The sequence below is a fragment of the Limulus polyphemus genome, unplaced genomic scaffold (genome assembly GCF_000517525.1).
Source record: "Limulus polyphemus unplaced genomic scaffold, Limulus_polyphemus-2.1.2 Scaffold1, whole genome shotgun sequence".
NCBI classification, from domain to species: domain Eukaryota; kingdom Metazoa; phylum Arthropoda; class Merostomata; order Xiphosura; family Limulidae; genus Limulus; species Limulus polyphemus.
The window spans coordinates 3,626,161-3,651,196 of record NW_013665611.1 but is presented as its reverse complement, the minus strand read 5'-3'; the positions used below and the strand labels follow the sequence as shown (position 1 = coordinate 3,651,196).

At 31.0% G+C, this 25,036-nt stretch overlaps 1 protein-coding gene across 1 annotated transcript in view; it reads left to right on the top strand.

Annotated features, from left to right (window-relative positions):
• The first annotated feature begins 4,244 nt into the window (after positions 1 to 4,244).
• The window catches only part of LOC106461215 (cadherin-23-like), a 93,407-nt gene continuing 72,615 nt past the window's right edge, over positions 4,245 to 25,036 (top strand). The window contains exons 1-10 of the mRNA XM_022389753.1: positions 4,245 to 4,421; positions 13,051 to 13,185; positions 14,963 to 15,052; positions 15,840 to 16,039; positions 16,692 to 16,781; positions 18,541 to 18,639; positions 19,617 to 19,751; positions 20,192 to 20,320; positions 20,783 to 20,861; positions 23,856 to 24,001. Coding sequence (XP_022245461.1) covers positions 13,128 to 13,185; positions 14,963 to 15,052; positions 15,840 to 16,039; positions 16,692 to 16,781; positions 18,541 to 18,639; positions 19,617 to 19,751; positions 20,192 to 20,320; positions 20,783 to 20,861; positions 23,856 to 24,001 — 1,026 coding nt within the window. The 5' untranslated portion in view covers positions 4,245 to 4,421; positions 13,051 to 13,127. The remainder of the gene's footprint in view (positions 4,422 to 13,050; positions 13,186 to 14,962; positions 15,053 to 15,839; positions 16,040 to 16,691; positions 16,782 to 18,540; positions 18,640 to 19,616; positions 19,752 to 20,191; positions 20,321 to 20,782; positions 20,862 to 23,855; positions 24,002 to 25,036) is intronic.

The window sequence follows — 25,036 nt, the reverse complement described above, 5'->3', positions numbered from 1 at the left end:
ACGCAACAATAACATTTTCTATCCTTGAGTATAACCATTTATCCATCCCTCTCCCCAATCGGATTGACAATTTTCACTCAATTTCTAACAATGCCCACAACAGAATTTCTAATAGAAAGAAATATTTCTCGTAAAGCTGTTCTTACTTATCTATCGCCTGTTAGTGCTACTCACCTTTTTTTTTCTTAAAGAAATGGGAACATGAAAAAATATATAGGCTAATCATTTATACATTTCACAAGAATGTTATCGGTTTATTGCAAGGCTATTATAAATTAATCCCAGTTTCAACGATATCGTGCCTCACGGAGAACCAATGAAGTAGTTGGAAATAAGCTTCGCAAAAATATGTCAAGTAATCCATATTAGTATAAAATTCAGAGACACGTCTACAGCAGGTTTGAGCATTGCATTTTTTATGTATGTGTGTAAGTCTGAACGCTAAAAACCCGGTTTCGATATCCGTAGTGAGTACAGCACAAATAGCCCATTATGTAGCTTTTTACTTAACAACAAATAAACTTCCAATAACAAAGTCTTATTAAACATATAGCATAAAACATTTATTGTTGCTAATAACTATTAAAATTACTTTATGCATTTGTAAGAAAATATCAAAGAGCTGGATCAAGCAAAAAGTTCAGAACCTAAAAAATAGTAATAATAATAATAAAATAGCAATTTAAAATTTAATAATGTATAGCTAGATAATTTTATTTCAACTGTTACGTCCCTGTTCGTTTGTTAATTTCCGGTATAAATTCTTTCCGAGGAACTTCAGCGATACAAGTCCTTTCTTAATTAAAACTAGTTTATTCTTTCTCGATACAACTTTGTAATACACAGAATTTCCATTGTAGCTTAGTGGCAAGTCTGATGACTTATAACGCTAAAAACTGGATTTCAATGGTCACATCACAGATAGCCATTCTGTAGCTTTGTGCTTAGTAATAAACTATTTGGTCCCCCGGTGGGTCAGTGGCAAGTTTACGGACTTATAACACTAAAATCCAAGGTTCGATTCCTTGCAGTGGACAGAGTGCAGATAGCCCATTGTATAGTTTTGCACTAAGAAAACAAGCCCTCTGTTTTTTTTGTGAAAATACTGAATTTAACAAATTGAAAATATTAATAAATTATCATCGAAATGTTAATAATAAATGCCAGATGAGTGGTGCTGACTAGCTAATTTCCCTCTACCCTATCACACTTCAAATTAGGGAAGTTAGTATTGATAGCCCTTGATTAGCTTTTCTCTAAGTTAAATAAAAGCAAACAAATATTCTCAAGGTATCACCTGATCTGCTAGTAGAAAATTTCACTGTCTATTTTTACATAGTGTTTTCTATTATGCAGCATTCTTTTTCACGAGAAAATGCATTTGACACCATATGAGTTTGCTTTGAATTTTGCGCAAAGCTAAGCTACGGCTATCTGCGCTAGCCATCCTTAATTTAGCAGTGTAAGACTAGAGGGAAAGCAGCTAGTCATCACCACCCACCGCCAGCTCTTGTGCTACTCTTTTACCAACGAATAGTGGGATTGACCGTCACATTATATCGCCCCCACGGCTGAAAGGACGAGCGTGTTTGGTGGGACGGGGATTCGAACCCGCGACCCTCAGAGTGCGAGTCGAGCGCTCTAACCACGTATGTCATCAAGTTAAAAAACGTGTTAGAATTTGAGTAGTTGAAATTAATGTCTACAATTTGAAATTTTTTTGGGGGAGTGACACATATTTTAAGTATAATTACATTTAAGATAATTAACATCGAATTGTCTGGGGTACTTCCTATTATTATTTTTATTTTCTCAACTTGGTATCGAACTTAATATCTTCCGCATTACCAGTGGGCACTTTACTAACTGAGCTAAAGAGTTAGCAACCTCCTAGTGAGGAACTTTGGAACTTCTCAAAGTACTTCATGTGTATATTACTAATCTTCAAACCTGACTCTGCTGGAAAAACAAAAGATATAGTAAGCATATCCAGGCACATGAAATACACATATTTTAGGTCATTTATATTTTAAAGTACTATAAAATCTGATACATTTCTGATCCTTAAAAATTATATGTATATATATACGACTCATTTGAATTAAAAATTTATAAAATCTGTTTATTTTCAATTAAAAATATTTACAAAGCAGAGGACTGACGCCTCATACCTAGTTAGGACCATGCATTTAGTTATTCCTTGAGGCACCTTTTCTCTCTCTCTCTCTTTCTGCATCCTAGGTCTTTCGTTCCAAAGACGTTTTTTGTGGTAACGTTATGCTTTGGGTAGTTTTCTACAAATGGGCAGGGCAGGTCCGGCAGACCGGGCAGCAGCTGCACCAACTTTTTGTCACGGTAAGTGCAGGGCTTTTTAAACTTTAACTGCATTTCAAATATTGTTTCTAGGTAAAAAGACAGACTTGTAGTAGTAACTAGTATGTATGATTTAGTATAACAATGCATAATAAATTACATGTGTAATCTTCAAGTGTACATACTTGTGCTTGCTTATAACTATGGTAAGTGCCAGTGAACACCTATATTTGTAAATCATAAAGAAATGCTTGCAAATTTTTTATACTTTCAATAATGTATAGTAAAATTAGCACAAAATTCAATCTCAGAGCACCTATTTTTCGAAATTTTCCTCGGGGAGATATCCCCAGACCCCCACTAGTACTGGCATGCTTTGCGCACTATTCTGAGTTGCCTGACCAATCAAAAAAATGCTTCTTCCACACCTGTATTTAAGGCGTTTATAATTTAGTGTCCCACCGCTCCCCCACTATACAATCCGTGAAACTGCTGCGTTACTAAGATATACTACTCAGAAGTCTATCTATTATATTACCGTCACCCGTTTGTTTAAATGAAGAGACACTTAATGATTATTACAAACCGGGACGCCTCCGGTGGCTCAGCGATAAGTCTGGGGCTTATAACTCTAAAATTAGGGTTTTAATACTCGCGGTTGGCATAGCACAGATAGCGCATTGTGTAGCTTTGCGCTTAGTAAAAAACAAAACCAAATGGGACAATTTGTTTTACAATATATACTGTTGCAAAAAGACTATTTTACGTTTTGTTCTTTGAGTAATCCTAAGTTGGCAAATTCATAAAAACATGACAAACAAGTATATTTTCATTTGTTTGTACTGTGATTTATCTTTTACTTAAAAATAGTTTTTATTTTAAACAAGCTGAAATACGCGTCAGCTGACGGAGAATGTTTAAACTTAATTAAAAACGATGTAAGTTTAACAGCAATCATATATTTCAAAGTAATAAATTGAACATAAACTTTATCTCAAAATTTTAAAATTATAACAAAGCTTCTTCATAAACAACATTTGCAGTTTGCTTTCCATCTACCAACAAATAAAGATTTCGAGGTAATCCTACCCTTGAACACTTCATCTTATTGACCATGAGGAAAGCATGGTTGTTTGATAAACAATTCAGCAACTTTCAAACTTTGACCTTGAATACTTTAGAATATTCAACATTGTCTACGCGTTAACCAGTTTGAGATTAACTCAATAGGCTGGGAATAATTAACCAACAGGCTTTACAAAATAGAAATAGGGTTAAGTTCAATTTTGATCCACTTAGGACATTTCCCATAGTTCATGGTGTTCCTATACAAATTTTGGTAGATTGACCCAATAGGCTCAGACGAGTTAGGGTACAAACAAACACGCATTTCATCATATATATATATATGATAGAGCCATTTCACTCTTTTAAAGATTTCCACTCGGTTAGAAAAAGTATTTTTTATTTGCATTCAATCCTTAAAATAAAAAGTAAAGAAGACAGTCATTTAAGCTAGCCTGAAATGGAGAAAGTGCAAGATACTTGAACAGTGAAATACTTTACGGATGAGTGATTAAATTTGCAAATCGTCTAAAATGATGTCAATCACAGTACTGTCAGTAGCAAATAAAACTTATAGTACATCACATAACATGAAATTTAACTTCGACACCAACATACAAATCGTTAAGGAATTGTACTGCTAAAATTAGAATTATATTAGGAGTAACGTACCAGTTAATTAACGGGATGCAGCAGCAGTAACAATTTCTACGATTTCTGTGTGTAATGGCATCATACGGAAGGAGGGGGTGGGAACGTCTCAAAACCTACTACCTTCGCAGAGATTGGCGGAACAACCGGTTTACCTCGCGGCGAGGGCAACGACTGGGTCAGGCAGGTAAAAGTTGTCTGCTTACTTGTCTTAGGCTTTGCTCTTCCTGTTACAAAAGTGTCGGTAGAGTTTGAACCAGCCGAAATAATGTTTTTGCTTATTCAAAATTTGTAAATTGTTTATTGAAACTTTATGTAATTCTGAAGTGCATGTAGATGTAATGGAGACTCAACAACTAGGTGGGCGCTAGATTTTTAAATAACAGTCACAGGTAAGTCTTTTCGTCCTCTTTTGATTCTTAATGAATCGTACATGTACGTTACGCATGCCAACTCACCACCTCATATCTTGGTAAGATGGCGACTTGATTCTTATGGTTAGAAGCTAAAAAGTTTTTTTTTTCTTTTTGTTAGTTATAACAGGCTTTTTCTTCAGGTTCTTGGGTATTGGCGTTTGAAAATTAGATAAAAAGGTATTTCAATGAAAATTGAAAGGTTTAAAAACCCGTCATAGAAAGATAGAGGCACTGTTGTATGATGATGTTATTACAGTAACAGTATAATTCATTTAAAAGTTAAATGTAATATGATTTTTATACTTCCACTCTTTTCACAGCGTTATATTGGGTAAAGTTTCATTTAAATACCAGTCGTTTAAAGCTAAATATTATTTTGTAAGCTAAGAAGCAATAAAATATGTGATGTTAATCATTTGATATCTGAAAGTTCATACAACTTTACAAGTATTAATTTGTGAAGAACGTCAAAGAAAACAAAATCAACACATATTTTACAAAATTGTCGTCAAAATAAGCAAATAAAACTAATATCAAATATACTTAGCAAATACTTCAATGAGGTCGAGTCCTTGAATATGATTAAATATCGGTAAAAATTGTTGGAAAAGAAATTGATATTGAAGTCTTCCTAAATAGAAATGGCGATTGAAAATTTGTAGTTAGTATTTTAAATCATTTTAGGCCTAAGCTTTCTTTTTCAACACACTACTTTTTGGCAACTTATCGAAAATTTTAAAAACAACAGCCCGCAATGTGTACAATATATTTTAAAAGCTAAATATAAAGAATGAGGTCAACTTTACATCAATAAACAACTATTAGTCCAGAATGTGTATTTCGATTAGAATAAATACTTGAATGTAAGATAGAAACGGGTGATCCAGCTGTCAAAGTGACTAGTCTCATTATCTTCTAAGAAATTGTATTTCTTTTAAACGCTCTCAAATTTCACATTTTTTGTAAGTTTCGAATCTTGGTTTGTATTTTTTTGAATACCAATATTGTAGTGTCTCCAAAAAGAACTTGCATTTTGAAATTTATAAGGGCTAGATCTGCTCTCATCTACCCATTTCTATTTATTTTGCATTGTAGTGTTTTGTATCTTGATAAATATGTGAGGATACCTGTTAGATATAACGACTGTTTCCGTTTAAGTTTAATGTGAGAGTTATAATTTAGATAGTTATTTAGCGCGAGTGTTAAGTTATTTTTAGAAGCGATACTTTATCGTAGGTTTGTTTACGAATCATGCATTGTGTAGCACAATTGTTGTGAATTGGCTATTGTTGAATTATTGCATCATGTTACTAGAACATTCCAAGTTTTTTCTGTTCTTTTGAATATCATTGCATCATAGTATCTTGTGGTGGAACGTTCTAGGTCTCTGTCGGGCTATACCTATGCGTCCAAAATGTAGTTCGAGATATTTATATAGATAGATAGATTTAGACTGCATGATTATGAGTTTAGCCATAATGAGCGTACAGTAACGATTTTTAAAGTGAAATTACCACAGATTGTATTGCAATATCAGAGTAGAGAATAATAATTCATTTTGTCAATTGTGTTCTAAAGTAACTGAACCAGATTGTGTGGGCTTTGACTAAACAGAGACAATTGTATAAAGCTCTGGATACAACTGGGGTAACCAACAGTTATAGTGGTGATTTTATAGTGAAATTATCACGGATTGTATTGTAATAACAGAGTATATAAGAAAAATTCATCTTGCCAAATTGTGTGGACTTTGACAAAAGAGAGACAGTTATTTAAAATCTCTGGATACAATTGTGGTAACCAACATTTGTATACATGTTTGACTTATTTTAGTGTATTATTTTAAAACAAGTGGACTGTGTGCTGTCTGTTTCTTATTGAAAATTATCGCCAGCAAGTCACAGACACCTACTGTGAAGAATGCGGCCCATACATAAAATAACTAACAATACCTATTTTAATTTATTTCACTCTCACACACACACACACGTGAATCTTTAAATTATATTTCAACTTTTCTTTGAATATTAGATTTTTAACAAGTTGTTCATTTTTTTGGTAATAAGTGAAATTTTGTGGAGACTGACTCTAAAGTATTAAAGGCTGTGCTCTAGTATCTTAATATGGTGAGGTTTCTAGCTCGAGAGCAGGACTTTTTCCCTAAAACAACCAAAATGGTATTGACGATGAGGTATCAATTTAAACTCCATCCTCTACTTTATTTAGAACAAAGTGTTTTGATATTACTTGAAATTTTGTAAATGCTTTAACTCAGACTTTGAGAATATTAAAGAAAGTAAAACTTTAATAAGAAAATTTGGTGAGGTGATAGTCATTAATTTATTTGATCTATTGTAATTTTAAATAGGGGTAATTTCTCCTGCTGGACTTAATTTTCATAAAACCCAAAATTAACTCCATATTTCATAAAACATTTTATATGGCTTTAATGTTCAGTGAACAAACACACCTTCACCTCGATCAACAATGATACTGTTACGCCTCTGTGTTCGTTTGTTAATTTTCCGTAAATTTTCTTTCTGAAGAAACTTTAGCGATACAAGTCCTTTCTTAAATAAAATTAGTTTATTCTTTCTTAATACAACTTTGCAATACACTTAATTTCCACAGTCACGCTATAACTTAAACAAACGCTATAATTAACAACGAACGATTCACGTGCTTGACTCAATTGTTGCCGTCACTTCTTGGCGGTCTTATATACAAAAATACCGCACATCTAGTAAACACTCGAGGCTTCACGAACGGACATGAATTTTCTAGAAGCTCATGACGTGTTACTAGAGTCACATGACTTCCGCTGTCGTAACAATACTATCCAACTGCTTTAATAACTGCAGATACTGTGGCCATTACGTTCATTTTAAAATAATGGACAGCTGTTAAAAACTTGGAATACGTCCACTTTGTGAATTTTATTAACAGGAGGTCAAGCAGGGGTACGAGTTCACCCCATAATTAACTATGCATACGGACTCTCTTATTTTGGCGAGTGTAATATGTTTATTTCTATGCATATGGTGTGTGTGAGTGTGTTGATATGGTTTATACAAACATACATACATATATATAATGAGTGTATTTAACATGTCCCCTTCCCCTAGTAGCGGTCAAATTTTAATTACTGTATATGGCAATGCTTATTGGGAAGCCTTGAAAGTACTATTGTTATTTGGGATTTTTGTATTATTTGGTAAAAAATAATGCCAAACCAACGTAACGATAACGAATTTATTTCTTCAATAACATTTGCTTCAGGATATGTTCACTTTGTCCCAAGTTGTGGACCTAACTCCACAGACAACTTTTCAACAAAAACTCTGAAGCTAATATATATACCTAACTTATAAATAAATTTATTTGTAGAATTTCCTCGCTGATCAATCGATAAACAAGCTGACTAATTGACTCGCAGAATTGAATAACTCACTTTTTGGTACTGAACTGATTCACTCATTGATTACTCTTTTAATTCACAGATATTTATATTTTACTCTTATTTCTACACACTACTTGAAATTTCTAGGTCATTACATCATTACCATGATTATTCTCTTTAGCAAACAAACATATGAATTACGTTTTTTTTAAAATGTAACATAAAACAGTACTTTTCTAGCTGTAGTTGTACTTTCTGTTCTCAGGATATTAGCTAGTTACTGCATGGAAATTACAATAGTGCGTTGAAATATAACTTCTACTTTCTAGTTCTAGTTGATTTTGTTTTTCTCAGCCCATTTTGTGTTATTTCTATCTGCTGAGATGTCAATGACATCATTATTATGAAAATAGCACAGACTAAAATATAATAATAAATCAAAACACATCAACTCAAAAATTTTTTTAGTGGAGTCCTGAAAACTACTGAACAAAACTAACTTTTCTATTCGTTGAAAACCACATATTCCATTGCTGTTGGCCTGGCATGGCCAGGTGGTTAGGGCGCTCGACTCGCAATCTGTGGGTCGCGGGTTCGAATCCCCGTCACACCAAACATGCTTGCCCTTTCAGCCGTGGGTGCGTTATAATGTATAACGCTATTTGTTGATAAAAGATTAGCCCAAGAGTTGGCGGTGAGTGGTGATGATTAGCTGCCTTACCCTACTCTTACACTGCTAAAGTATTGACGGCTAGCGCAGATAGCCCTCGTGTAGCTTTGCGCGAAATCCATAAAAAAACAAACAAACAAACCCGCGGCTCCAAAGTGTGGAACTTGTGTGTACTTCTATCACGTATTCAGTAATATCAAAATAAGTATTTCACTTGTCAGTTTAACGCAGATAACTTGTTTTGATTTCGAGCATAAAGAAATACCAATTGTGGCTTTCGAATGATAGTATTCTTTTATCAATGTCAAATTAAATTGCTTAGAAACTTCTTATTTTGTGCTTAAGAGGTTCATCTTGGTACAATCTCATAGTATTATTTATAAACTTTAAAACACCTACCAATAGCAATAAACTCGTGCGGTAGAATAAAGCACTACAACGTAATTTTTGCTGAGTTTTAATAACTGTCAAGTTGATATTATTATAAAACTTAAAATAATATTCTGTAAAATCGGCGTTTTACTTGCTTACCTGCACACTTTTGCATTATGTTTTACTAGCGGTAAACCAATGTTCAATCATTTGACTAAACCAGCTCATTCAGTCTGTTTTCACACAATAGTGTAAAGAAAATAGTTTTCGATTAAACAATAATCTACATTCTGCCGTTATAAGGTAGTATTGGGCTATGGATCCGAATCCACGATTCACATCCTGTAACCGGAAAAGAAAAAAAGAAGCGCTCCGCTCTTTTAGACTGTGGGTGCTTTATAAAGTTGAGGGTCAAATCCACTCTACATTAGAACAACCCAAGAATTGTCTGTGAGTTCTTTTGACTAGCTGCCTTCTATCTAGTCAATAAATTCAAAATTGGAGACGTTTAGCGCCGATAGCTCTTGTTTACGTTTGCGTGAATATCCCAAATAAAGTTAACTTAAATCAAGGAAGAAAAATTGGGAATACTCAATATAATAATGAGGAGAAAAATAAATGTCATACGTTTTTGTTTTATTCTGTCTTTGTATGGTGTAGCATTTATTGATTCCAGTTAATGCAAAATAAAACTCCGGTGCCAAGTATTAAAAGGAAAATACATGTATATTGGAAAGCCCTTCAATACATGAGGTGACACACCAAGCTTGAATGTTTTTTTTTTTAATGGAACGCTGCATGAATACATAAACACACACAAATAGATTATTAGTGTTCAAATGTGATTAAAAGTGAAAATAGGATAAATTATAAGTTGTTGGAAATTAATAAAATTTACAACTGAAAGTTTCAATCCCTAGTGAAGGGCGATTTACTGTGCAAGAACATTCATGAGTATTTGAAACTATCTACGAAAGTGCTGTCAGAACGTAACTCTTGTTCATTTGCTAAAATTCTCTTTTCAACAAATGTACAGGGATTTTACTGTATTCATTGTAACCACATGCAAACAGTTACCATTTGTTAACAACTTGCTGCAAATTTGTGGAATGATTTGAGCCACTTTAATCCGTTTAAAAGTGGTGTGTAATGGGACTGGAGTTAAGTATGTGAGAAACCCAACAAATACACACTGACCAAAAGTACTGCTATTTGTGAGTGGGGAAAAATCACTTTATCTACATACATCTAAACTTTAAATATGATAAATGCATCAAACTTATCAAGTTTTAGGTTCTGGTCATATAAAAACAAGCTTTTGTGTACGAAGTAAAAAAACGTTATTTTAACTGATTATGATGTGCTAATACTGACTATCATCTTTATCTCCGCACATCACACCAAAACTGATAACAACACGGATATCAAGCTTTATATATCGATTGGACATCTTGATCTTCCTATGAACTTCTTTCATAATAAAGAAAGGATTAAGGCTTTCTATGTTTGATCCCGACACCTTAGGGTACATGAAGAAATGTTATGGATGGTAACGTTGTTTTAAAACGTTTATCTGAAATGCAAACCAGTTGCATCTGAGCCTCGATAAATAGGGTTGTGGTTTTGAATCCTATCAAGTCTTAGTTTTCATTTCTACAAAAAAAAATCGTCACAGTCATTTTTTTTGACAATGCTCTCAGCGATTTGTTTTCTCCCCTTTCATAATTATTTAATTTCTTAATTTTTATTATATTTTTAGATATTAAGAACACGTAACTGCATTTCATGAAGTCTTGTTTACCCGACTCAATAAATGTTCAGAATTACAGCACATTGTTTTGAAAATACACATAAGATTTGAAAGTATGAATTGTTGGAAATGGTTCAGAGGAGGGCTAGTAGGATGATACCTAGGGTGGAAAGAGTATTATATGAAGATAGGTTAAGATCTCTGAACTTATTTTCTCTTTAAAAAAAGAAGAGTTGGAGGGGATCTGATTGAGGTGTTTAAGATTCTTAATGGAATTGATAGTATTGATGCATCATCTTTTTTCTTGTTTATTTGTAATAATGGTAAGACTTTGGGACAGAAATATACATTTTGGCAGGGTAGGAGTAAACTTCATAGCTGCTAAGACAGCTTTATTTTTATAACAGGATGGTTAGCCTGTAGAACACGTTGTCTTCGATTGTGGTGGATGAAGTTAATTTAAGTAAGTTTGTAGGAGAAACTTAATAAATATTTAAATAATAAGGACTGGCTTTGAGGTTTTTTTTCTTTTTTAATGGTTTAGTTTTAATTTAATGGATAGGACAGCACAGATGGACCTAAAGGTAGGTCTCTTGCTATCCGTGTTATGTTACTTGAAATATTTCAACACCAGGGTGTTGGTGTTTTCATGTATCGTATTAATAATGCATTTTATACTGAGCTTCTGGAGATGTAATACATATTTTAGGCCTATCCAAAACTAACTAATTAATATAAAATAACAAGCAGTTTTCGCGTCGTAGTCACTGTATTTTGCGAAAGGGCGTGTTTTCGTTGGAAAACACTAAGGAAACGTAGGTGTATCAGCATATAAATTGAAACAAAAGAAGCCTGGTACCACCTGTTGATTTCAGTGACTTTCAAGGTACCCAACTGATAAAAAAAACAAAAAACATTTCAATGTTTAAAAATTGAAATGATAGAAATATATATTTAATTAGCTATACTGATTGCCAGGTTGATTTTTAGTTTCACTCTTAGTACATATCTTATTCTGATCGGAAATTAATATCAATTAACATAGATGAGAAGTTTTACCTCTTAACAATCTCTAAAAAACATATATTTACACTAAAACCATTACTTAAGGCTAGATTTGAGATAAAATTCACTCCTTATATACATTTATTAAATGTTTTAAAAATGTTACAATAATCTCGTTGACTTCTTGAACTTTTTAAATTACAAAGAAACAGTAATAAACGCATATAGGTACAGTGATATCTAGAATAATCATTACTACGTTAATAAAACAACATCCAAATTTGTTTAAATAAACTCCAAACATTATTTCAAAAATAATCCAGATTTAATCCGCTAATCATTTGTTGTTGTTGTTGTTAGAAAAAGGCGAGATTTAATTATGTAAGATGGGCCGGGAGTGGCCAGTGGTTAGCGTGCCAGACTGTGGATCCTATGGTTCATTGTTTCCATCCCGTTACCTGAAAAAATCTCACCCCACACTTTAAGGCCGTGGGTGTGTTATAAGAGTGACGATCAAATCCTACAGTTAGAGTATCCCAAGAGTTGGCGGTGGGTGCTATGGAGTGGCACCTTTCATCTATTATATCAGTTCAACTTTAGCCCTTCTGTAACTTTGCAATAATATTTTGAACAAGCTAACCATAAGTATGGTATTCTTATATGTCTTGACTGATTTATTAAGAGCTAGTAACTGTTGATTTATCAGAACTCTTAAAATACTTGCATAGCTTTAGTTTAAGTAAAAACTGTTTTAACAATTTTTCATAGATGTGTCATAAAGGTAATATAGAAGCATAGGAAAGCGTCATGATGTAACATAAAATAACAAGAAGTATTTGAAATAATGAACTTAACGTCACAGTCGGCAGTAGTTTGCATAGTTCTTAAAGACACACCAGATTAATAAAACTAGGGTTAATCTGAGTTCAATGTAAAAATGGAGTAAATCGCTATTGGCTTAGAAGCAAGGAAATTTGGAATAAGAAGTTTGTTTACTATTTGACTAATTAAATCACACTATGCAATTTCAAGTTATGTTTGAAACATTGCGTGACTTTGCATGAGTATCCGAAAAAACAAACCAGTTATGAAAGACAAGTGGGGCACTCCAGATATGATAGTGTAACACATGACCAGTGGAGAGTTAGCATCTGTAGTGAGTTTATCGAACTATGTGATTTAGCGCTACAAGAAAACGGAACTGGAAGAGATAGTGTTAATTGAAAGGGATTAAAATTAAACTTAAGCTCGTGTATTATTTTGATTATAACCTATAAATGTTATCGGTGTTCATTATCCAGTCATTGTTATGACTAATGATTACAAAAGATTAGAACAGTATCCAGTCGTTCAACTACATGATATTGATTTCAACTTGTATTCTAACACCGTGTTTTTCATTAATTAGGATACCAAAAACTTCACCGAATTCCAGGAATTCTTTTTAAGGAAGCAGGTCGTTGATGTATAGCTTCTTCTAGTGCCATGAAGTCGTACGTGGACTCAATCTTTTCATTTTTCATCCTTTTCATCGTCACGTTACGTAAGTTCCTTCGCAGAAAAAGCTGCCAACTGTCTTAGTATTTTTCTGTAACTCCTGTTAAATTCTTTTAAGTTGTACTTGTAGCGTGTAAAAAAGTAAGCTGTGTTAAATGTTCTTTTTGGAATATATTTGATGCATAATATGTGTGTGTGTGTGTGTGTGTGTATGGTTGTTGCATTGTCACAGCGTTTCTTTAATGCTTTTAAGAGTCTGAATTAACTACAATTTACTGTAAGATAAATTAGAAGCTCAACAGCAATGTTCATTTTATTAACACCGCGGATCAACATTGAGTATATGAATGTGTTATGGTATTTTAATCCATTTTAACAGTTTACCGCCTCGTATGGTCGTAAATTAGAATTACAACTAACCATAAAGCTGGAGTACTACTGTGGTTGATAATTAGAAATCAGTGGGTTCGAATGCTTATTACACGTTTAATCTGCTGAAGTAAAATTGTAAATAACCTTTAAAGGATAAAGAACTGGATTTTTGTTTTTGAATAAGTAATAAAAAAAATATATGATTCTGTAAAGGGATTTGCAAAAAGGAAAATCACGTGAATGGAAACAGATTACCAAACAAAAGTGTAATGTAGTTTTATTCAGTTTAAGCCAACTTCACTTATTAGGAAGATGATTCTAAATATGGATACAAAATTACGAGTCACTGTTGACGACTGCAAAATAAAGCATCCGTAAATGTCATAAACAAACTTCAGAAATAGTATAAGAATACTAGGACAAATCATAAATCTCAAAGAAAATTATATTGAAAAATAAGAACGTTGATACTATGGAAACAGTACTGGATTCTGGAATTTCTCCAAAGTATAAGGAAAAGTGAAGAATTGTTAACCAAGTATAAGAATTTCGGGGTGTTAGCATAAATACTTAAAGATCGTGTTTAACACAGATTAAAGGTATATAAATCTGATAAATAGTTTTGCTTTAATACAAGAGTATAGCAAACACGGGTGTATCTTTAAAATAAAGTTAGAAGATTGAATAAAACTAAAAGTGAAAATGGGTGTGGTAAGTGGTTAAGGGAGTGTAACAAAAGTATTCAAGGAAACAAGTGTTCGGAGTGAGACGAGAATACAAATGAAGCTTTTTTTTTATAAATGGTGTAAAATTCGAAATCACCCCGAGTTGTCCCCAGTAGGTAGGGCTTTCCCATTGTAGGTATTAGATACAATAGACCCTACTGTAGGGGTGAACAAAACTTTTTTGTTTTCTTTGAGAATGAAGAAGTGACAAAATTAATGAAATGTGTGAAAGATAGTATAAAAAAAATATCAAGGAGAAAATAGTATGAAATACCCTAGCAGTTCTGTAGAATTTAAAAATAAATAAGATAAAAGTTGATATGGAAAATCTAGCATAGTATCTAGGAGATACAAGGGAAAAATTAAGCTTTTAACATCCATGCCTTTTTATTTGCCAGTCTTGTGTGTTCTTAAGAGTTGTCAAAACTTGTGTATTCCATAAAAAAAATTAATAATATTAATGACAATGAGAAATTGATACCAGTCAGAATTTTACAGCAGTAAATGACAGAACAGGTTGTGTTTAAACTTTATGAATAGTAAATATATATAATATTCTTTAGGTTGTATGTCAATTTACAAACATTTGACTTAATCAAAGGGGAAGAATATGATGAGGTTGCATTCTGCTAATCAAGTTAAATTTCATCCATATAATAACTGATCAAGAAAGAAGGTAAATTAATAGTTAGATTAAGTCATATTGAAATCTTCCTGCTATTTCAGAGGACAGTTTTGCACAGTTCAATCATGCCCCAGAATTTCTCCCAGGAGGAGATATGTCCAAGTTATCCTTACGGGAGGATACCTCTGTAGGTAAGTGACAAAGGATCAGTGATCCAGTAATCAATTAGTGACCTTATTTAATAGCAGTAGTTATGCCTTGTCATAGCTTGTCTGATTATCTGCTAATAGTTTTCAGCAATGTATTACACTTGGAAACAAGAAACTGACAACATATTTAATCTTGTAATATCATTCACATTATTTTTGCTTATTTTTGTTTTGTACATATGAAAATGCATATCTAATGTAGGAGCGAAAATCACAATCAGTAGTAAAGTGAAAATCTAGAATCAGAATTAAAAACATGTGGTTGAAAATTTTATTGTGGCAAGAGTTTATTACAGCTAAATGTGTTCTGTATCTCTAAAACGAGATCCTAATCTCTCTTATACCAATACTGTGTCAGTACGTGAAAGTTTGTTGTATTTTGGAAGACACTGCCTAATTTTTAGATGCTAAATATGCTATAAAAGTAAATTGCAGAAGTGTAGGCTAAAAAGAAGTTTCCACACTTTTGTGTTTAAATTAGATTATATTGATTTTGTGTGAAAATTATCACACTACAGCTGTTCGTAATTGTGAAAAAAAGTTTTTTTTTCGTGATATGAAAGGTGTGAAAAACAAGTACCTGGCTACTTGATTCTTATGATAAACTTGTTGTCTATCAGATGTCTTTAATATACATATATTGCCAAAAGAGTACTTGGAGTATTAGTGATACTTTATGTAGGAGTGTTTATGTTGATGTTGTACTAAACAAAAGTGAGACTAAAGTGCATTTTTAATACGTGATTGTTTTGTACGTTTGTTTCATTAGGTTCATCTATTTATACTCTTCGAGGTCGTGATCCAGAGAATACACAAGTATATTATTATATTAGTGGAGATTCTTTTAGTGTAGACAAAATTACTGGAATAGTGAGGCTTGTACGTCCGCTTGATAGAGAAAAAGAAAACACAGTTGATGTCATTATCAGTTTAACAGATGAGAAGGTTCAAGGGCAGGACCCAAATACAGTAAGATGCTATTTCTGTTTTGTTTTCAAATTAACCTACTCAGTGTATATAATGTCTTTCTAATTTCTTGTATCATTAAATCATTTCTTTTCTTCAGTTTAGTATTAACCCAAAAATAATTATCTTTTCTAAATAGTTCTAATTTATATTTTTAAAAACTTGTAAAAAAAAATTAAATTATGGATGAACTTTCTAATTATGTAATAAACTTAGTAATGACCTAAACGTTGTGAAAGTGCCATTTAAAAGTATTAGATATAAGGTATAAGGTAGATAACAACAAGTATTTAACTCTAAGCTGTTTACAGTGTGACTGATGTCTATTTGTTCTTACTATCTTGTTTTACGCATTTTCCTTTCATTGGTTTAATTTAAATTGATTTATTGTAAGACAAGTTTGTTTTGTTTAAATTTTATTCCCTCTTTGTAGAAGTTTATTATTATTGAAGGGTAACAATTGTTGTACTTAAATTATTTTTGATTTTGTAGTCAAAATTTCTTAAGTTATGGAGGCGTAGCCACGTAGCTAAAATTAGTTGACTTTATTGATCAATTTTGTAAACATGATATGTAAAATCTATGAGGTTTTATTTAACTTGTAAGTTTTAAAACTTTCAACTGTAGCTGTACATTTTTATCTTTACTACTGCAGATATCCATAAAACGTGAAATCACAATTCTTGACCAGAATGACAATGCTCCAGTGTTTAGAAATGTTCCCTATGCTTTTTTTGTTGATGAGGTAAATATTCTTGTTAATACTTTTGGATCTAAAATTAAGAAAATCACCTATTACTTTTAATGGTGGTAGGTGTGAAACATAAGTATAAATTGTGTTCAGAACATTATAATGTTACAATCAAGTTGTTTGTGTTTGCTTTAAATATTTTAAAGTTGTGATAAGTTAGTTAACCTTTATAGTTTACTTTATAGGTAAAAGTAGCCGTAATATTATGAACCTACATTAGCAGGATGAAGTCTGTGTACTATGAATATACATGTAGTTTATTTAAATTATTATTTTTTATTACATTTCAACAGATAATCTTAACATCTAATATATGATTGTGAAACTTAATGATTATATACTTCTTTTGCATTTTATGTACTAATAAAAAAGATAACCATTGTTGTAACACACAATTCCAACCTTTGTGGTATCTGAAATTTTGATTTGAGAATTTCATAAATATTATATTTTTACAATTTAAATGGAAGCTTAAGCAAGCTGATACTTACACCTGAATATAAAGTTTGAAAAAAGTGATATATTGGAAATAAGATAGATTTAACGTATAGGTTTTGGCTCATCTTTACACTTTTAAAACAACAATAAAATTTGGGACGCAAATTGGAGATAGACTAACAATGCAGTGCATAAAACATCACAATAAATGAATAAAAGAAAAGTGCTTATAAGTTTACAACAATTGAACAAAAATTTTAATGATTTATTTTTGATAAAACAGACAGCATGGTTCAATGAATTCATGCTATGGACACGTAGATGAATGGTTGCAAGTTTTAGAGTGGCACATGTCGTGCTGTTGTGTCATATATGTGTTGTGTTCTCTACCCTATATCTTCCAGTATACCCAACTGTATCATGTGTACCTAGCTGTTTGCTGGAGATTAACCTGCAACGGACTGGCATTCCACTCAAGGGGAATGAGTCACCATTCTCATCGGCGTGTGCCATTAAAACCAACCTTGTGTGTCTTGTAAAGGCACAGTTAGGATTTAACTTTAAACTTTATGATTGACAAAATGTTGTTCTCATTAGCGAGTTCTAAATCCAGCTAGGTTAAAAGCTTGAAAAACTAAAACAAAACGTAGTTATATGATGATTTCGTATTTTATGTATAGCATTTCAAATATTAAATGTATGTTCTTTTAACTTGTATTTAATGCAAAAATGCTAATTATAATTACACAGGCCTGCGATGGTTTTATTGTCCTGAAATTTTTACATGTTCTACAGTAATTCCTTTATGCTGAATCTGAAAATGATATCCATTTTTCTCCATGACTTACAGATTTTTCACAAAACATCATAATGCAATACATAAAAGAAAGACCACAACACTCAGTTTTGATTTCACAAAAAAAATCAGGATGAATGAGGATGCATATTCATTTGACATCAATGTTCTTACCTTTTCTTCAGTTTGTTTGTATTTTTGTTAACAAACATAATAATAAAAAATTTCATTGTGGTAAGAGAAATAATTGATTGATCTAAGTAAGTTTTTTTCATTCTGATTTGTAAAAAAAATCCTTATTTTAGAAATATGCATAGCTGAATTACAGAAAATCCATTACTAAAACCAAAACAACTTTTCTGAAGTTTAAATTCGCAGACCTCTGTTATCAAAGAAAAAAAATAGTTTGATCACAAGTTGGTCAAATATCCCATTAGAAAGTACTTAGTACCTCTATCGTCTGTTTCTTTGATATGAAGTTATCTAACTCTCTTTATATTTTTTATTGTTGTATATCAGACAGTGCCTGTGGGAACAACAGTGTATAAGGGTATTTTGGTCACAGATGCAGACTTAGGACTAAATGCTGATGTGAGAATTACATGTATGGAGGACATTGTATGTATTATAACTTTATTTTTCAAGTTCTAGGTTATTTGTATTGTATAATCACCAAACATGTAACTCTCTCCTTACAAAATTGTTTCCTTTCCAAATTAATTTGTATTTTTCTAATGTAAAAACATTGGTATTACAAAAATCCTACACATAACTCTTTCTTTACTATGCTGTTTCTTGTCCAAATGAATGTAAATTGTTTTCTGCATGGTTGTGTCTAGTATAGATAACATTGTCTTTTTGTAAATGGATCATTTTTTAACCAATTTAAGTTTCAGGTTCTTCATTATTGACTTTAATCATAGCATTTAGCTATATCATAGACTACCTTACAATGATATATTCATACTATTGTAAGGTACAAAAAAATGACTGTTGGGTGAAGTGTATTTTGTATGTAACATTAGGGAAGTCATTCATTAAAATGCAGCATCTTTTTGGTTTGGATTGACATTAAGTATTAAACTATGTTCCAGTTGAACCTTTAGTATATTTTTGATTTGAATGATATAGAAAAACTTAATCCTGCAACATCAAGGTATCTTTATTGTATCTGAAGTCATATGAAATCATTATATTTTTATATATTTGGTAAAGGTATTTTAAAGTAATCTCATAGTGTGAATCTTTAGTCTTGAAATTAATTTAATACTAGGTATAATGATATGAATTCAACTTTGTTTAACTTATCTTCCCTTAAAAACTTCAAAAGTACTGTTAGAATTTATTTAAATAAAGTCCTGTTAGTAAATTGCTTTAGCAAAATGTTAAAAAAATATGTATTCTTATTTTGTTAATATTTCTCGGACACAGCCTGTTTCACTAATCTTCTGTTTTGTTAAGCAGATTGTTGAAATGGTGTCCAAAGGAACAGTTTAGGCTTTTAGTTAAGCTTTTATTAGCATAACTTGAGTGCCCTTATTTATTTTTTCTTTAACATTTAAGTACTAATGTATATTATTTTGTATTGACTTTAGACTCCACTTTCATGCATGAAATTTGAAGTCAAAAGTCTTGGTATAGGAGATGGAAAATATAGAGGAGAAATCATCTTGAAAGAAAAACTAGACTATGAAGAACGATCTACATACACATTAGCTCTAAAAGCTGAGGTAAATGAAATGTATTTAAAGATGCCAGATCATAAGAAGATTAGCAAAGAATAAAAAGTCTAACTAACTTATTTTATGTTTTTTTTTAATGAAAATGTAATCACTTCTTTTTAGTTTGTAAAAAATTATCACAAAAACACATAACAAAAAATATCACTCTGTGGAACTTCCAGAATGTGTACCATGTAAACATAAAAGAACTATACTTATCTAGCAATAAATCTCATCAAGGTGGGATACATTATTACAAAAACAATTTTCAGGGTATATACTTTTCATTCATATTTAGATGTTAATTTCAGTTTATTGTTAAAATAACAATTGTTTATACAATAGATATTTATGAATATGAAAGACAGTAGATTATATTTTTGAATAAATGTTTGTGTGTCTGTGTGTGAAAACTGTTATGTATAATTCATTTCAAATATTTTCTGCAGGATTTATCAGTATCAGGGAGGCTTAATTCAACAGTGAATGCTGTTGTTGAAGTCCAGGATATCCAAGATCAACCACCAGAGTTTCAGAATGCTCCATATTCAGCAACAGTTTTAGAAAATAGTCCTCCAGTAAGTAAATATGTTTCTTATTTATTCCAAGATTTGTACCACTAATGAATAGATTGATTGTAATATTTATTAAATTTTTATCATCTTTAAAAATACTTAAATGATAATATGAAAATTGTCTGATGTTGAGTTGATTTTACTATAAGTATTGTATCAGAGTTCAAGAAGCTTATTTTAAAAATGGTTCTAAGAAAGAAAAGTGATGTTAGTCACACAAAACTAGTACTGTAACAGATAGCTTATATAGTCATTAAGTAATAATAAATCTAAACATCATACATATAGATATTAAATTTAATTAACTACTAGTGAATTTAAAATACTTAGTTATTTATATTTTAATATTTTTTTATAATGTTATCTTTTTTAAGTAATGCGTTTTTATTAATATTAAAATAGCAGTTTACAAGTAAGTTACCATATGAGTAGTAACTAAGTATTCTATATCTTTTTAACTCTTAGGGCACATCTATTTTGACAATCACAGCAAAAGATGGAGATACAGGGAAACCTCGATCCTTAACTTTATCAATTGTTGGTGGTAAGTTGTTTTTGTCAAAATTGTTTTATTTAGAAACAATAAGTTGAACAGATGATGGTAGAATTTCAAACCTTAACAATTGGTAAAACACCCAACAACTTGTAACAGAAAATGCATCACAAACAAAGTGAACATTTATGAAAGAACAGGATATTGGGAAATCTTTTGAAATTACTGCTTGTTTTGAAGAGAATGTAACCATTAACATTTGAGATGTCAACTTCCTAAAGTACCTGTCACACCTAGTGGGGTCCACATATTTAATCATACTGAGTAATCTTATGTTTTGCCTGTCATAAGACTTAGTGTAAAAAAAACATAGTGTAAAAACTGGGTGAAATCTCTGATCGTGTGTGTAAAATATATAAAAAAGACCCATCAGTTATTAGTTTAATAAATTACAATATTCATGGTATTTTTTGTGTGTTTTAATTTTTTATGTGACCCATATATTATTGGGGATCCTTTAACTAACAAAATAATGGACCCACAAAACATTTGGTGTACAACTAGTTTTGAAAAATATGTTTTAACAATCCATTTGCATCTGGAATTCTAGGGTTCACTTATTTCAGTTCCTCAGGTGTCTTAGTGGTACAAAGAATTCTTATAACACTTTTGTAAATGATATGCTGTTATACATAATGTTATCAAAAGTTCCAACTGTATACTGAAATATACAAAAAAAGAAAAAAAGTAAAAGCTCTTGTAAAAAAAAAAAATTCAAATGCCTTTGGTGTAAACACTGCAGCCAGACTATACAGGGTGTGACAAAAGTAATGGCTTGTAAGTGTTTTAACTTTGGAAGCCTGAAGTGAGCTGTCTGTGATACAAGAGTGGACTTTTACCCATGTCAGACAGTGCCTTTTTTATAACTTTTGATCTAATCAATGTTAATATAATGTATATTTTCACCCTTGTCATTACATTTGTTATGCCTTGAATGTTAAATAAAGCTGACATAACAATTCACTTAGACCTAGAAATACAATAATATGGGCATAATTTGATATTACCAAACTAAGGAAAATTTGACAAAGTATTACAACACTATCTTTAATATGCTATGTGAATTGACTGCTGGAAGAATTTTAATATGAAATGAGAATCTCCCAGTTGGCATTAAGAGATGTGTTGAGACTATGTGAGGAAGCAACAAGAATAACAGATTTTTGGGTTTTTGTATATTACTTAAATTAAGAGGAATGAAACAATTTTGGAGAGTAATTTTTATGTATAAACTAAAATTCTATTAATATTTGGTATAGAAATAACATTTTCCAAAAAAAGAGTTTGATAAATGGCCAAGCCTCTATAATGATATAAAATATACTATAAAAGAAGCCATAAGGATCTCTGTAAGTTATATTTTAAGTACAGTTTACCCACAACAGTTTATTCATGCAAGCTAAAGCTGCCTACAATAACAGCTTGACTACATCCACAAGTTGGAGAAAATGTGTGTATCTGTCATTCAGAACTTGCTTGGATTAATATTTGTAATTATCTGCTAGCAATAGTTGTAAAAGTATTGAATTATGCAACTTAACAATTTGCAATCTCGTATTCAAATGATCAAAGCATTAAATTATGCAGCTTAACAATTATTAATCTCTTATTCAGGTTCCTCTGATCAAAGCATTAAATTATACAGCTTAAAAATTATTAATCTCCTATTCAGATTCAAATGATCAAAGCATTAAATTATGTAGCTTAAAAATTATTAATCTCCTATTCAGGTTCCTATGATCAAAGCATTAAATTATGCAGCTTAAAAATTATTAATCTCCTATTGAGGTTCCTATGATCAAAGCATTAGTTTATGCAGCTTAAAAAATATTAATCTCCTATTCAGGTACCTAAGATCAAAACATTGAATTTTGAGTTGCTAAATTTAAAATACAATAATATCAAATCTAGTTTACCAAAACCTTCACAGGGAGTTTAAGAAAAATAAAAAAGCTTATTAAACTTTTCTTTTTTCAATATTAAAGCTAAACGTTCAGAAACTCCTATTAACAACCATGAAAAATCAAAGAATAACCACAAAATTTTAAGGAAATGCAATCAGTAACTCCTAGAAGTTAATTCAAAATAGCAAGAAGTTAACAAATAACAAATTGAGTTTGTGATTCCATTTGTATCTGGAAATTGTATAATATATGAAAAACCAATAAAATTGGACACTTGTATCAGAAAATAAAAATTAATTAACAGAATGAAAAGATTTTATGATTGAGTTTGGTTTCTCAGCCAACCTAAGATGATTTTTTATATAATAAGATAAATATACAAGAAGCATCTTGTCTCAGCCTTGCATTTACAATTCTAGATTGGAGGTATCTAAAGAATGCAAAGTGCTGGGTAGTCCGTTTTTTTTCAAGCCTAGAACATTCTTGATTCTAAATGCAAATGAAGCTTAATCTATATCAAACTCTTTTGTTAATCAGTAAGCAGTCTTGGTTTTTCTGACAGAAATATCAGATTATTTTTGAAATAAAGTAAGTGTTATATGATCTATCACACATGTGTAAAATCTTCAGTATTTGTTTATATTTTTCTTAACATTTATGATAATGGTTGGATAAGTTTAGCATTTCTATTAGGAATGAGATGCTTTACAGCATATTTTTCTTCTTTATGGTGAAATGATAATTACTTAGTACACACATACTACTAATTGTTGATATTATGAAAAATGAAAAATTTACTCAGTTCTTCTTTTTACAAATCTTTGCTTGATGGATAAATAGTTTGAAGAATTTACTTTTCATTTTTACCTGAGTTTGGCTTCACCTCTGGTTTAATAACACGTTAGGGTTAATCTAGTGTGGAGTGAGATGTATTATAATTAGGTACAACTTTATAAACTATAACATGAAGTACTTGGTTGGTCATGGAATGAGTGAGTTTTGTTCCCTAATTTCTGTTATTGCATGTATATTTCGTTTTAAAATGGTAGTTACATTGTATTTTATGTATATTTCTAAAAAGATGAAAAAGGATACTTTCAGTTAAAGAAGGTGAAGGACAAGAATAGAGCGCTTTTTTCTGCACAGCTACAGACATCAAATAACCCTATTGATAGAGAAAATCCAGATATTTTAAATAATGGAGGACTTTATGTATTTGCAGTTAAGGTAAGTACAAATAAAGCTTTGCTTAGTCAGAAATATCAATAAATTATTATAAATTATTGAGAATATATCTTTACTTTGATTGAACATGCTGTTTTGTAACAGCATTACTTTTTCTCATCTAGCACCCGCATAGTGCTACATAGTAGTTTTACACAAAATTACATTCACCTGGTTTTGTGATTGTACAAAAATAATGCTTGATAATTAAATAAAAGTGCAATAGTTTTAATTTTTCATTAATATATTTGTTTCTTTAAGTTATTAACTCTTTCAGCATGGGCTAGGTCCCTGGGACTGACCTCCTAACTATTTTGTGCTTCTTATAGTTTTCATGCTATAACTTTTAAATTAGTATGCAAATGTTAACGAAATTTGACAGATTATCAGTAAACATTACAATGCTTTTATACACAAAATATCAAGTTTTTTTATTAAGTCTTAAGATTTGTAAAGCAATGTTTTTCTCATGCTTTTTTTTTCTTTTCCCATGTTCCCTATCTATCATGCAAAGTAATATTCATTTCAAGATTAAAAGTACTTTTAAACATCAGTAACTTTTTAAATTTCACATGCAAAATCTTTATAATATTGATATACTTATCAAATATTTCTTAAGAAAATTTTTTCTTTTATCTATTATTTTCAGTAATTAATCTCTGTATGTGTTTGGTAGATTTGACTGATCTCATAACCACCATAAAAATAAGGAAATAAATATAAATTATGCATCTTTCATTCTAGATTGAACACAAATTATAACATGAAAATATAAATGTTCAGACTAAGTCTCATAACATTATATGTATATATATATTTATTATTTTTATTATATTGACCTTTCAGCTGTGCATGGCTAATAATACAGAAGTTACAATGATGTGGCTCACTTGCACTTGTGATACCGTATCAAATAACATAAAACTGACCTTTGATCTGTACGAAGTAACTTGTCTTGGCTGTGTATTTTGTAAAATACGGTCATGTTTCAATTACTGTACATTATATATGTATATAAATTATTGCTATTTTGAAATA